Raw genomic sequence first — 15,319 nt, 5'->3', positions numbered from 1 at the left:
AAACACACACGACAACAAACATGGCAGCCATATTAGGTCACAAGTCAAAGTGAAACTGTGGCATTTTGCACAAGGAGCATCTCTGGGAGTTTATTAAATATAAAATGCTCCCCTAACTTTATTATCATTGCAGCAGTGATTGTATATGAAAGTTTAAACACTTTCCAGTATTTTTGACCGAATTTTAGACTTTAATAATGCTAACAGAAACTGAAAGTATGATGTTCAGTATTTGCTGCACTGGAAGAGACTGGGAGCGACTGCAAGGTTTTTCTGTATTCCAGGAAACAACTAGCCTATTAGGTCAGTCTCTCTTGTTCTGTTAGATTTACAAGACATCTCATTCGGTTGCATTATTTTCTAAACAGCTGGCCCAGTGATGACCAACAGAAGCTAATAACTATGTTTACAACATAATACAAAATCATTAGCTCTGAAATTATACTGGGACTATTTTTATTAAAATTATGGCACAGAGTAAAAACAAAAACAAATACGAATGCAGTCGCTATAATAAAATAAGGACTAGTAAGGATTTCATCATGTATTAAACTTTGCTAAAAGATTGAAATTACACATAAGGCAACTCTTAAAACCAAGAACCCTTTTTCCCCAAAATGTAAATTAAATCTTAATTTACACAGTAAAATCTGTGTTTTTCAACATGCAATATATCTAAAACAAGTCATAATACACCGATTGCATAATACAGAATTACAACTGTATATACCAAAGGCAGACTGAATTTCAAATTTCCATACTTTAAAGCCAAAGCAAGCAGAACAATTGTTATTACTGTATATCCTCTATTTAGCCAAGACAGAACTGCATCTAACAGGTTTATATCCAATGCTGAGAAACCTGGAATACGTTTAAAATTACCACTTTTTTTTTATTGAGGCAGACTACAGTATGTAAAAGTATAGGCACAACTGTTACAGCAGTCATTATAAAACCAAGCCTCTATCTTTTTTGCTTGGGCTACAAAAGCTCTCAGTCTGATCTTGCCCTTTAATCAGCAGCTTCGAAATGGCATCTTGGAAACACTTCAGTATGCAGTGAACTGTCTAGATTTCTTTTAATACAAGTTCAATAATGCTGGGTGACAGTAAACATGATACATATAGGATTTACCATTCCTCATTAAAATGTCAGCTTTGTTTATTTCAGAAGATGACAATTCCTTCAAAGCATTCTGATATTGTAATCCTTAACATACAATTTATACTGGACAGAAACACAAGATTTAGCCACTTAGATGCAACTTTCTTTTTATAATTTTTCTTTTCTTTTTAAACATCTTAGACACGTGTGTGTGTATTTCTATATATATATAATTTTTTTTTTAATTTTTTTTAAAGAAAGGGATTTTGCATCTTTAACTCATGGGAGAAATTGTTCCCTAAATCTGCAAAACCATAAAGAATCAAAACATAAATGGAAAATAAAAATAATTTATACCAAAATTATATTTATCTATAAACTGGGTTGATAACAATAGAAAGTCATGACTTTAATTATCCTTGGAGCCAGTTGGTTTGGCAGTGTCCTCTTCACTGTCTGTGGAGTAGAATTCTTTGTCGTAAATGAAGCTGTACAGATTCTGACCAGGCCGAGCAGTGACACAGTTTCTGCACACATTACTGTAGTATTGCTCTAGCAGTATGTATATATCGCCTGTTTAAGAAAAAGAAGAAATCAAGCTGGATTACAGATAGATGCCTACACTTCGGCTTAACCCTTTAAAATTAAAATAGGCAATATATGTATGGTATGCAAATAAATTAAAGGGGTTTACAGTATTTCAGACTTCCTAAATACTCCCAGAGAGTAGGAGAATCAGTAGGGTACTGTTTAAGTCACTTTTCTTGTCAACTTAAAAAATGTTATTGCCAGTGTTTGACAGTTATCTTGCTTGTATAAGTTACCTGTAATGCTCAGCATCATTCTGCACTGTGGAAGTACTGGTGTAAGAAGTACTTGGTGTGCTTCAGATTGCTTTGTATTCAAATTAGCCATGGGCTACTTTAAAAGACTATTATGCACAACTTATTCCTAAATGTGAAGTACTAGTTTTAGATAATGGTTTACTACTTTAATTTAATATAGTTTTTAGTTATTGTTTCAAAGTTCAGTTTAAACACAGGTGGCTTAATGGGGACACATTCATAATAAGCTAAGCATGATAAAGCTTTCAGAGTCTGGAATAAAAGAAAGGTTCTGGAAGAGTAAAGTAGTTCTCTCTTACCAACAGTTATGTGTCTCTGAGTCAGGAACGTGTGCATCTCATGGACGTCCCTCATGAGCTCCCTGTCGCCGAAGGTGAAATATGCCACATCTCGTCCAGCCTCAGCAGCGGCCATCATCTGCAGCAGAGCTGGAAAATAAATTCTCCATCATCCATCTTTTTCTTATTTGTGACCCATCTAAATACATGACAATGCTGTCCAAAACATTACCTAGCAACTCTGATGCAGCCCCTTGGTCAATTTCAATTGCTTGCCTGAAGAAACATTCCAAGCAACATAAAATCCATGATAATACCCAACAATGACCTGCTGTCTTTCTCAGTGTGTCAAAAAGCTACTGTTTTACGATGCCCCAAACAATTTAAAAGTAAACTGGCAGATACAAATCAGCTTCTGACCAATTTCGAGTACACATTTACTGTAATATAATGCAAACCTCCAAATGTGAATACAACAACTATCTAGAATAGTAGCAGTAAAACATTCAGTCCTGTTCCTTTACAGCAAATTGTTCCTTTTTTCCCCTCCTGAAACACACTTTAGTGATTATGCACGATTCTTTTGGAACCTAACAGTGATTTCTTGTGAGGGTCAGCTGAATTCCTCGTACCCATATACAACCTGCCCTTTCTAAATTTCCTTAGTTTTTCCTCAGATGCCAAGCACAACAAAGATAAGCTATTACATAAAGGTCTGTTCTTTGACCAATGTATCTAAAAAGGTCACAATTTAAATGTGACAGGTTTTAATTTAAAATGGGTATTTGCATTGTGAAAAGCTGTCTCCTGCAAGCCCCCTCCCCCATCCCTTCTCAGATCTTTAGGCAAAACAATACATTGAATTATGTTCACAATAAATTAATCTCAACTGTTTGAAATGTCAATACTTTATGTTAAATTGCCTGTTTATATTCACTATGCAAACTAATTCTCTCGCCTCACATTTGTTTTTATTATTTTGTTCTCATTGTTTCCTCAAAGGCATTTTATTGTTTTGGTTTCCATTGTTATACTTTTTTATTTATTTATTTTTTTTCCAAATCATTTATACATACACTAAACAAGCCTTAGCTGTTGGCATACTCGTATTTCATATTTAGCTGCAGAGAATACAACAGTCTAATTTGTATTTAAAAGGTAAATAATACAGCAGCATGTTCGCCCCAGAGGATCTCAATCTTTGTCAATGTAAAAATGAAGGTATGGCTCCAAAGACTAAATATTTAAAGAGGCTTGGAATAGTCTGCTGATTAATGAAGATGACAGTCTAATAAGGTTAACAAGTTTACTGAAAAATCATACACACATGAACTTTAAAGCTTTCACTTGTTCTGTTTCTCATTCATATGCGCAGTAAAGCAACACAAATCAATAAGGTATCTGAAGGAATGTGTTCTTTAAAACATATGCTGTTCCTTAAAACCTTACTAAAATGGAAAACTGAACAAACACCAATGGCAGTTTTCCTTAATAATGATATTTAATGTTTTTTTAAAAAACAATTTAATTTAACTGGCTTACAACATTTTTCCACTGTTTGTATTGCTGTCTGTACAGTCAACTTTATCACAGAATGGGCAGTAGTGTGGAGTAGTGGTTAGGGCTCTGGACTCTTGACCGGAGGGTCGTGGGTTCAATCCCAGGTGGGGGACACTGCTGCTGTACCCTTGAGCAAGGAACTTTATCTAGATTGCTCCAGTAAAAACCCAACTGTATACATGGGTAATTGTATGTAAAAATAATGTGTAAAAAATAATGTCATTGTATGTAAAAATAATGTGATATCTTGCAACAACTGTAAGTCGCCCTGGATAAGGGCGTCTGCTAATAAATAAATAATAATAATTATAATGTTAAAACATCCATACAACTAGTATCAAAGCCTGCTTTCCACTATGTCTTTCTGTGGGATGCTTTTCACAAACAGCCTGCAGGTCTCTCTACCGTTACACAACAGAACTCCTTTCAAAAGGATTTTTGTGTTGCAACATTGTAAGCACTTTATATTTCACTACTTAAGGGTAAAACAAATTATTGTGGATGGGAGTTCCCAGGGGGCTGCGCACAATTGGCCAAGCACTGCCCAGGCGAGGTAGGGGTTAGGTCGGCTTGGGAGTCCTTGGCTCACCGCATACCAGCGACTCTTGTCGCTGGCCTGTACGCAATTCAGAATTGCGTAGTCCTCCGTTCGGGGGTTGCAGCGGTGAGCCAGGTTGAATAATAACTGGACATTCCAAATTTGGAGAAAATTGGAAAAAAAAATAAAATAAAAGTTAAAAATAAAATAAAAATAAAATAAAGATCCCAAATCTGAAACACACATGGTTTCTTTTCAGGGCGTGCAAGTCTTTTTCTAAGATTGTCAAAAGCCTGCCAATCGAACGTGATGCTGGCAAGTGACAGAAACTTACATTAAATTGATGTACTAAGCAGAGCAATCAATTTCACTTCTAATGGAAAACATAAAACTTTGCCATCCGATCAATAACTGTAGATGAGATAAATAGGCTTTAAGTAAATGAGTGTATTCAAGGGAAGACTAATGAGACTGCCGCCTTACTGTTCTATTGAGGCTTGTGTTTTTCTTTACCTTCAGGAGGGCAACGGCAGTATGCATATGAGTGGAAGCATTTACTGATTTATTCTGTCCGTGATTAAATTCTGGGCTTCAGGTTTTCTGTACATAACTAACACAGCAGATAGTATATTTTCTTCCACAGCTTTGTCCTCTTCCCACCAACAAAAGCACTGTCAGGACCTCACTCCATGACTAGTGAATAACTGTCTTCCTGCCTAACACTGACCCACTATCCATCTATGAGAGTTCATCCATATGTTTCTTATCTACCTACCAGACCATTTATCCAGTGGTCTATTGTATCTATACATCTGGCCATCTATTTTGCAATCTGCAATACATTGTTCTTCATCTAAAGTTGCGTCTGATTTTACAGCCATATAATCTACAGTAGTAAAAAGGCTTTTGGCTGTAGACACTTGATCTAATGAATTAGGCTGTTTGATGTAAGAAAGCTGTATTAGTGGGAGAACAGGTAAATAATTCAAATGTACCTTTTAACCGAGTGTCTCCTCCAAAGGCTCCGCAGCCCCAGTTTCCAGTAGCCACAGCAGATAGGTTTCTGCTGTCAACACCAGGGCGTGCAAATCCACAGAAAGCCTATGTAATAAAAAAGTATATAAAATCATATTTATTTCTTAATAAATTCCAGACCCACTGAAAGAAGACTTCAGACTAAGCACACAGCAAAAGTTTCTATTCTGGTTTGGGATTTTAATTTCTTATCATAATAGGTTTTCAAATGCAGAGTTCAACTTGAGTAAGTATGTTGCCTGGGTGCTAGTGTTAATAATGGTTTGTTTGGCCTGATGTGATATTAATTTAACCTGAATATCACTCTACATAATGTTTTCACTGAATATACAAATATATTACATTATAATAAATGCAACCAGTGTATGTTACCTTAATCAATATTACACTTAACTAAGATGTATTTTCTATTCAGAGTTCAGCACTACACAGCCAATAGTCCCAACATCAAAGGCATAGTTCTTTGATAAACACAACCGATCACTGATCACAACTGTCTGACTTACTTCAAGGCACAGATTACAGATTTTAGGTTGTTGAAGCTTTTTTGGGAGTTCATGAAATATTATTTCATAAACTCCCAAACTATCATGCAACGCTTTGGATATTAAAGTTTATAGTTCCTCCTGTCTATGCCATTTTAGAAAGGGCAGATGTCAGATTGAAGGTAGTGGCTAATAGAACCTGAGAATTTAACCGAACATGGCAAATTAATTCTGTCTAATTAAACTGCGATTCAAGTTTCATAGCATTATAACCGCATGGCTATAATGACATGTTTAGCAATAAAATTGCACGGTTGATGGTATATTTACCTAGTTTGGGTTGGAGTTGTGCGGTTGCTGCATTATAAATTAATAACAATATGTGCTCCGATTTGCTAAAAACAATGCAGTGTTGTATAAATTAATATTATCATACTGTAGTTAGTTGTTGGAGCTACTTTCTATAGCAAAAGTGAGGCTTCAGTGCAAGAAATTGGTGACCCACTAACAATATCAACATGTGGAATGGTTGCATTTTGCTGATATGATACATCTGAGAGTACTGAAGACTGTAGGGAGAATGACAGATTTCTTTTCACTGCCCCCTCATCCAAACACATATTGTCACTGCATCTCTTCAAATGGCAGATATAATGGTAAGCTATATAATCTTCATAGCAGGACTGCATTATATTTCAGAGCACGCTTTACACCATTGTCAATCACTTTCCAAGCTGTCATTCCTGTCATGCTTTCTCATCTCAGACTGGTCCATACTGTTATGTTGTTTTTTTATGTGAATATTCATTAGAAAGCTAAATATTTAGCTAATCATAAATGCAATTCCTTAAAACCAATACAAGAGATTTTTATATACAGTATTAATGGTAATAGATTAAGAGGAGCCTCATTATTTGATGCTTGTCTACATCTCTTCTGTAGCATTGTGCTTGAAACCTGGCTAGGCTATGTGGTTTCAACATTGGTTGGATGGGAAAACAGCTATTTAAAGATATGTGCAAAAAATAAAACAATACAAATCAAGATGCTGGTTTTCTAATAATACCATCTTTGCTACCCTATCATTTTTGACATCTTCTGAAGGGAGAGAGTTGCTTAGTATTTTTTTATTATTATTATTACTGTTCCTCTCTTGGTCAATAGGTGGAATGAGTCCAGTGTAAAATCATTACGTGAAGCCTATGAGATCTTAGTAAATCTGTAAAGTAAATAGCCAACACCAGCGTAGCAAGACCACAGGATTAATTAAAAAAAAAAAAAAAAATTTGTAAGAGATGGTGTGGCTAATGCAGATTATCACTAGGGTTTTATTGAAATCCTACTAAACCCTTTTAAGACTAAACATAATGTAGCCTTCAACCAGTAATGACAGTCCTACAATATATTAAACAGTCTCGTTTAGAAAAAGAATATGCAATGAGCTGCAATAACATTATGTATGTGCCCAATGAGCTATTGATGTAAAACTTGCATTTTCATTGTGCATCAGTATATATCTAGCCCCATAAAAATGACCTTTTTTATAATGGTTTTGTAGTTCAAATGGTTTCACCAGCAGTTAGCTGCTTTCTTTGAGCAATGCAAACATGTTTCTCAAATTCAAATTAGATTAGACACCACTATTAGATTATGTTAACCGATTGAATCTAACAGTATGACACTAAGGCAATTAAAATCAGGATCATTTTAATTCAAATGCCAATTACAGTTTCCACTGGTGCATACATTTATTTGAAGCACTGAGGGTATGTATCACTACTACAGGCTCAAAGCACAACATGACAATAAGCAGAAATTACTATACCTTATTTTATAAGCATAAAATGAAGAAAGATGAAAATATGAATGTATCAAACTGATGCAGCAAATCTTCTGTATTGTTACTACATGAATAACTACATGAAAAAATTCAGTGTGGTGTACAAATGTCCCATCGGCATTTATAATACCGTAATGCTTATAAACAGACATGATCAATTGTAATTTGTCACACTGTATTTCTCTTTCATCCTTAATAGTACCCATTTTAGAAGAAATTTAATTATTAAAAGGAAGAACAAATATAAATTCAAATATTAAACATCCTCAACGTCAAATTGTCTAGGATTGGACAGCAGCGACATCACAAGATATAGAAATGTCTAAGGCCTTATATTGCTCAGATGCATTCTGCTTTGTATTTGGTAATCTAGACCCTGGAAACTAATATCCTTTTCCATGTAATGGTGTACAGCTGATGTGCAATAAATAACCAAAATGAAGCAGCTTTTTTCAATGAGTCATCTGATGCATTTGGAAGTTAAGATCATTCTTAATCTGGGCTTCAAAACAAACTTCACATCACTGTCCTGACGCAATTTAAATCAATTGAAGATGCATTAGCTTTATAGATCCAGCGCATATTTACCCTCTTGTAATTTACTGTACACATTTTATTTAAACTGAGGTTTACTTTAGTTAATGAAATGCAAAAAGCCTTGACTCAGCACTCTCCAATGCATTTTTCACTATAAATGATACAGCAATTACTTAAAACGGTAATAATTTTGTTTTTATGAATACAAAGATGCCCGAGTCAACCTATTTATGAATCTATCCCAACACACACACAAGGTTAGTACAAGGTTGTCCTGGAAGAAAACTTGCTTCCTTCTGCTCTGACAATGTTCCCCAACTCTGAGGATTGGTTTTTCCAGCAGGACAATGCTCCATGCCACACAGCCAGGTCAATCAAGGTGTGGATGGAGGACAACCAGATCAAGACCTTGTCATGGCCAGCCCAATCTCCAGACCTGAACCCCATTGAAAACCTCTGGAATGTGATCAAGAGGAAGATGGATGGTCACAAGCCATCAAACAAAGCCAAGCAGCCTGAATTTTTGCGCCAGGAGTGGCATAAAGTCACCCAACATCAATGTGAAAGACTGGTGGAGAGCATGCCAAGACGCATGAAAGCTGTGCTTGAAAATCAGGGTTATTCCACCAAATATTGATTTCTGAACTCTTCCTAAGTTAAAACATTAGTATTGTGTTGTTTAAAAATGAATATGAACTTATTTTCTTTGCATTATTCGAGGTCTGACAACACTGCATCTTTTTTGTTATTTTGACCAGTTGTCATTTTCTGCAAATAAATGCTCTAAATGACAATATTTTTATTTGGAATTTGGGAGAAATGTTGTCAGTAGTTTATAGAATAAAACAAAAATGTTCATTTTACCCAAACACATACCTATAAAAAGTAAAACCAGAGAAACTGATAATTTTGCAGTGGTCTCTTAATTTTTTCCAGAGCTGTATATATTGCTTCAGGAAAGACTTCCACGTCTCTCAGATTGCTTCTTATGCATAAAAACAGTACAGGATTATCTTAAAACCAATTATTTAACTGTTTTCTCTGAAAACTTACGGTAGTTCTCCCTTTAATAAAGGTTAATATCATGGGTACTCTATGAAAGATCTGGTCAACCTTGAGCGCCAGATTAAACGTGGTAGACAAATCATTTAAAAAAATGCACTTACCTTATTGAGTTCCCTCCTAATTTTCTCTGGAATAAACTGTTCAAGGAAGCGTCTATATTTTACTGCATCTATAGCAACAACCTCGGTGCATATTCTCTGCCACTCATCCCTGAAGAATAATAATAAAAAAAAAAAATGATACATGTAACTTACTGTAAATGCTACAACAACAAGTCATATTTTACTTGATTTCAATTCAATCTAAAATGACGATCTGGATTTTAGACCCTTAAACTGAAACCGTCTTTTTTTTTTTTTTTTTTTTTAGCGGTTACAGTAAACTAGTCCATATGTATGTTTATGCTTGCTGCTACTACACTAGTTAATATCAAATTAACATAATCAAGTAAACATATATATTAAGTATTTACATTTCAAAAGATGAAAAATTATGTAATGGGAGCTCAAAATGCATACCATAACATTGCAAGCAATTTCAGCTAGTGTTTAAAAATAACAATAAAAACATTGAGAGACTTAGACAACAGTAGATTTTCCTAAATCAGTTTAAACACAGTCCATCACACACACACAATTTTGTTCTGAAGGAATGGAGTGATGGTTTAAATGACTGGAGGTAAAATAGTGATTTTATGCCTCAATGCTGAAAAGAATTCAAGGATGTAAATTAGTTTTTATGGGAAATGCGTCTGTTAAGTCAATTTTATTATGTATCGCACCTTTCTGTGCGCTTGGAAATCCAGCAGTGCTTAAACTCTGAGCCAGACTGTTCAAATAATTATAATTGAGAAAGGGTCTCAAGTGGAGGGAATTGCAGCTCTCTCAGGTATTTAATGTCAAACTCTTAAGGTCTCTAGATATGTTTTCTTCCAAGTAGCAGGCTTGTAGCTCTTTTTCTAAAGTTTTTGCAGTGTTCCCTTGTCAGTTTTTTTTTTTTGTTTGTTTTTTTTATATAAAGAATGTTGAGAACTTCGTGGAATCCAGAGCTTTTAGATAGAGTCTGTCCCACCAAGCTACAAGAAACTTTACATAATAAACACGTTTTAAAATAATTCTGTTGTGATAGAACGGAAAACACCTGTCTTTTTGAGAGGCTGTAGATGTTTCAATGTGTCGACACAAGAGCTCCGCTTTTTTCTGGTTCTGTGGGGCCATGTTTTGATCTTGTTTGCTTACAGTAAGTTTAACTTCTCACATTTATAAATGTACACAGTTGTGCATTGGTATTGTTGCAAACATACATACATTTGTATGTATGTTTGCATTTGGGTGGTGGTGAGTAAAACTGGGCACTGTTTCTTTTTTTTTTTTTTTTTTTTTTTACTATGTTTTGTTTAGAAATGTATCAATTAATGTTGTTTGGTTGTAAAATTGTGGCAAAAAAATTGAATGTTGAAACATTGCAATTCTGTAGTGCCACCACATCAGGGGGTGTACTGTAGGCTAAGGTGGGCCAACTAATAATTTTGATTGCAAGTGTTGCATGGAGTATCTAAATTATGTTTAAAACAGTAATTTCAGGAGTAATTTGCCTAATGCGCCTTAAAACTATAGGTGCATACAAGCTAATCTTGTCAGCTGACCTCCCACTAAGTAGAAATGGTTTAATGAATTTAGCTCCTTCAATAGATTAGACTCACTAAGCAAATTAGAACCTTACAGAAGGGCAAACCAATCTATACAACAAACTCATGTGGCAGATCTGTAATAAATACTGAATCTCTTCCTTTAATTAATGAGGATTCCAGGCTGATTCAACATGCAAACAGTCTTCCAGGTCAGGTAAGTACCTTGCTGTATCATCATGGTGGTTTCCAGACCATCTATAGGATCCTGCATAGCCGCTGTAATTGCTAAAGCGTTCAACACCTGAAAAAAAACAAACAAAAAAAACAGGTAATAAACAGAATAAAGGATTCAAATCAAGACGAATCCAAAAATTACTGCCTGACTCTCAAAACAACAAATACAGACTTCGTGTTAAAGATACAGCACATTAAGAAATGTACATTTTAAAATTAATATTCAAATCATTTAACTTTAAATAAAGAACAAATACACTGATGCAGTGTTCCATAGCCTTAAGCAGCAGTAGAGATCAGTAGCATTCTGCAGCTACTGTACATTTTCATATGCATACTGGCACAGCAGGTATCAGTTTGTCCAAGTAACACCTGCTACTTGGTCCATTTAAGTTGTTTGTTTCTGTGCTGGCAGAAATAAACCTATACAAAAAAAAATAACAGAACTTGTGTATTTGGTAGGTACTATATATGTGTACTGTTAAAAGTTTTAATTAAAAAAATTAAAATAAACATCTTAAACATAGCGTACAGTTAGAACACTAGTAAAATATCTAGATAAAAGCATTGGTTTTGTCTGAGAATTGTTTTATTCAAAAGGTTACCACACTTTAAAGCAGTAAACACAAAAACAAGGCACTTTAGTGAATACTGATTGTAAACTGTACCATACTAATCATAACAGTCAGAGCCCTAACAGGTTTGAACCAAGCACCAGCAGTACATGTAAAAATAAAAAGGGCAGAAAAAAAAGGCTTTCAATTTAGACAAGAAGAAAATGCCCAAAACCTACTTAACTAGTAACCTAACTGTGATTTTAATAGGCAGGCTCTTTGTAATTATTAAAAGTGAAGTGATGCCAAAAGAGCAGCTGCCTCCCCACAGAGAGAGGTCAAGCTATTATCAACCCTGGAGAAGCAGTCAGTCCTGAGAGAAATCGAGATTCAGCGGACGAGAGCACATTCCAACAATGAGGGACAAAATTAACTTCCCTTCATTAGACCTCATTAGTAACTGCATTGCCCCCTCTGTGGTGCATGAATAAATAATTCAATTAATAGCAGGACTGTGCTGGTTGCTGGTTCACAGGGGTTCAGTCCTCAAGCAAATTGACGCGTATACTTGTTTTGGAGTGAGTGACAACAAAATAATCACCTTGCTATTAAAGCGCACATAGAGTGTTAGCAAACAGTCTGAATCAGCAGTGAGCCATCCCAAGAGAGCTGAGAGATAACTATTTAGGCTTCCTGACTAGCTGTCAATACTGAAGTACTGTAAATAAAACTGTATAGAGTTCTGGTTTTAAACAAAAATAATAAAAAATAACAATACTGTGCTTAATAGAACTAATATCAAAGTGTCTTGTGGTTAAGTACGGATGACAGTTAAAATACATGGCAGCAGGATTGATCTCTGCCTGGTGTTGACAGACACAATTATGAAATGAGAATTGAGGGGTATGCTGCCTAGGTCAGTCAAGTAAGTTAAGTCTTGCTTTGTTTGGAACAGAATGCTATGGGGGAGAATCCTAGTACTATTTGAATATCAACCTACACTAATGCAAATGATCTATACTGCTGAAATACAGGACACTGATTCTTCTCTCAATCTTTTTACAGCAGGCGCTTTTTGATGCGTCACGAGACAAAAATACTTGCAGGTATAATTCATTGCCTTTTACACAATACCGCAAAGTAATCATTATCGTAACCACTCAATATCACTTCCTCTATAGATTCCTGTACCGCATTAGAAGTTTCAGCAGGTGTTTCTAATTTTTTGTCCAACCCTGAAAATACTCCATATAAAATGAAATGTGAACGAATATGTTTGCATGTTGACTGCCATAAAAAATAAAGCTTTTTGTTTACTGGCAGGTCATGCCGATAGCAGCTTCATGTTTATGTAGAAGTGTTAGTGTTCAGCTATCAAGAGAAAAACGCTTAGAATTCTAATTTATTGGCGAGCCTGAACTATGTCAGTGACAATGACAGAAAAGGGGAATGGGATAAATGGCAGGGGTCTCTGGGGGTAGTCTTCGGAAGATTTTAGTGCAGAATAAAACTCTCCTCGCTGGAGAAAGGAATGGTTCTATGGCTGCCAGCCAACCCCCCAAATGTAGTTTGAAGTCATCGCCATTACCAGCAAATTCATTCTAGGACCTTTGGAAATCACTAATAGGTTAAACTCAGGAAAACCACAATTCCATTGTGGTTACTTCTTGATACTTCTTTTGATACTTCTCAGATACTTCTTTTGAGAAACACATTCACAAAACAAAACAAAAAAAGACTGACGTTGCCAAACCATCCTGATACATCCTGAAATGATGAATAAATCCCATCCCTTCAGTTTTGCTATCACGTAGTCTTGAGAATTCTACTCTAGAAGCAGACTGGTGCTAATAAAGTGTTAACCCTCTGAACCTATGTATTAACTTATTTTTCTAATGGTACAAACAGCAAATTAATCCAACTTTGTAACTCTAACACATCTTGCATTCGCTATGCCCACCAAATAACACAAAACAAGCAGATACCATTATGGCCATGGAATTAATAAAGGGTTAAGTGCATGTTCTGAGTCTTAAATCAAGAACAGTATGGAGGACAGAGATTTAAGTACTAAAGAACAGTACTATTGTGATGCCGCTTCCCATTGCAGTTCCAGACTTAGCTAGTGATCAACCAGCATCTAGTCTCAAAAATGTTAACTTGGTGCAGTGCGTGCATCATTGGGATAAGTGCCTTTGACTACCAATGACTCCTGACATTTACGTCACACTTCCTAGGTCAGGATCGCCATCAGTGAAATCATCTGTCGTCCCTTGATCCAATTTATATTTATGACTGACAGCAATCCAGAGAAATTAAATTAAGCCTTTTTCAAAATGCCCAGGCTCTTGTGCAAATTTCAGCAGCATGATGGTTAGATCCATTAGGCCCCAAGTCAAGATGCATCACAAGGGAATGTAATTTACTATGCAGCAATGATACAATGGAGACTTGGCAAAAAATGGAGATGACAATTAATTTTCTGTTGTTTTAATGAAGATGATGAAATGGTTTTCTCCATTAGCCAGATCAGGTCTTCCTACAGTTATTAATTCTTTAGAGCTGTAATAAAAGTTAAGTGGATCTAAAAGAGGAAAAAAAGCTAAGTGCGTGCTGAAGGTGACTCTACTGGCTGCACTAAGAGGGAGATACTTTGAGTATGTTAGAACACAAATGAGATAGCATGGTGTGTCCTACTAAACAGGATTTCAGCTATGCCCTTGACCTTTACTTTAGGTAACTGACAAAGCACTATTTACAATGGTGGGGTTTTACACTGGTATCACCCTTCAATAATGAATAACAAACTTCAAACCTCCCCACTTACAATCTTCTGTAACAAAGACGTTCCACATATAAACAGCTGCTATTGTTAACTGCATGGTGGAACACAAACCGTTATGCTACAAAATGTATTTGCAGGCCACATGGAGCAGTCATTAAGGGTTGGCTGCCGAGATGCTTTGTTGCTGTGTTGCTTGCACTGGTAACTCAGAAATACCATTTTAAAAATGTTACAAGAAACACATTATTTTACCTTTGCTGTATCCTGTGTTGTCCACAATGCAGCAATATATTTTGCAACATAATTCCAATTGTTTTGATATTTCTTGTATTCACTTTTCATGATTATAAACACATATATATATATATATATATATATATATATATATATATATATATATGCTATATCTGTCTATCTATCTACTATAGATAGATAGATAGATAGATAGATAGATAGATAGATAGATAGAGATAGATATCTAGTGTACTCACTGTTTATGCTGTATTCTCAACAGTGGTCTGTTTACTGTTTTATACAATGTTACAAGTATTTGGCCAGTGATTACAACCAGGCCACAGTAATCAGACGGAACATTCAATAAATTACGTTAATCAGGTTAAAATGGGGCAAATTTCAGGAACCCATCTGAACAGGCAGCAAGGAGAGGACACATCCCCTAATGCAGAGTGATTGCAGCACGTATTTGCAAGGGTCTTGCTGAGCTTGTTTCTTGAGGTTTAAAATAGCATGTCTGCAATTGAAGGGCCTGCTGTGAGCACCACAGAACAAACAATCAATTTTCATGTCAGGTAAATTATTGTTACTTCTT

At 35.5% G+C, this 15,319-nt stretch overlaps 1 protein-coding gene across 6 annotated transcripts in view; it reads right to left on the bottom strand.

Moving 5' to 3' along the window:
- Window positions 1–439: 439 nt before the first annotated feature.
- LOC117418229 (poly(ADP-ribose) glycohydrolase-like) overlaps window positions 440–15,319 on the bottom strand; it is a 54,215-nt gene continuing 39,335 nt past the window's right edge. For all 6 annotated transcript variants that reach the window (XM_034031025.3, XM_034031026.3, XM_034031027.3 and 3 more), the window contains 5 exons: window positions 11,140–11,218; window positions 9,389–9,497; window positions 5,321–5,426; window positions 2,249–2,377; window positions 440–1,677 (listed from right to left, as the gene is read on the bottom strand). In XM_034031025.3, coding sequence (XP_033886916.3) covers window positions 1,514–1,677; window positions 2,249–2,377; window positions 5,321–5,426; window positions 9,389–9,497; window positions 11,140–11,218 — 587 coding nt within the window. In that variant the 3' untranslated portion in view covers window positions 440–1,513. The remainder of the gene's footprint in view (window positions 1,678–2,248; window positions 2,378–5,320; window positions 5,427–9,388; window positions 9,498–11,139; window positions 11,219–15,319) is intronic.

Source organism: Acipenser ruthenus, chromosome 13 (genome assembly GCF_902713425.1).
Source record: "Acipenser ruthenus chromosome 13, fAciRut3.2 maternal haplotype, whole genome shotgun sequence".
NCBI lineage: Eukaryota > Metazoa > Chordata > Actinopteri > Acipenseriformes > Acipenseridae > Acipenser > Acipenser ruthenus.
The sequence above is the reverse complement of the archived record's forward strand: the minus strand, read 5'-3'. Positions and strand labels throughout refer to the sequence as shown.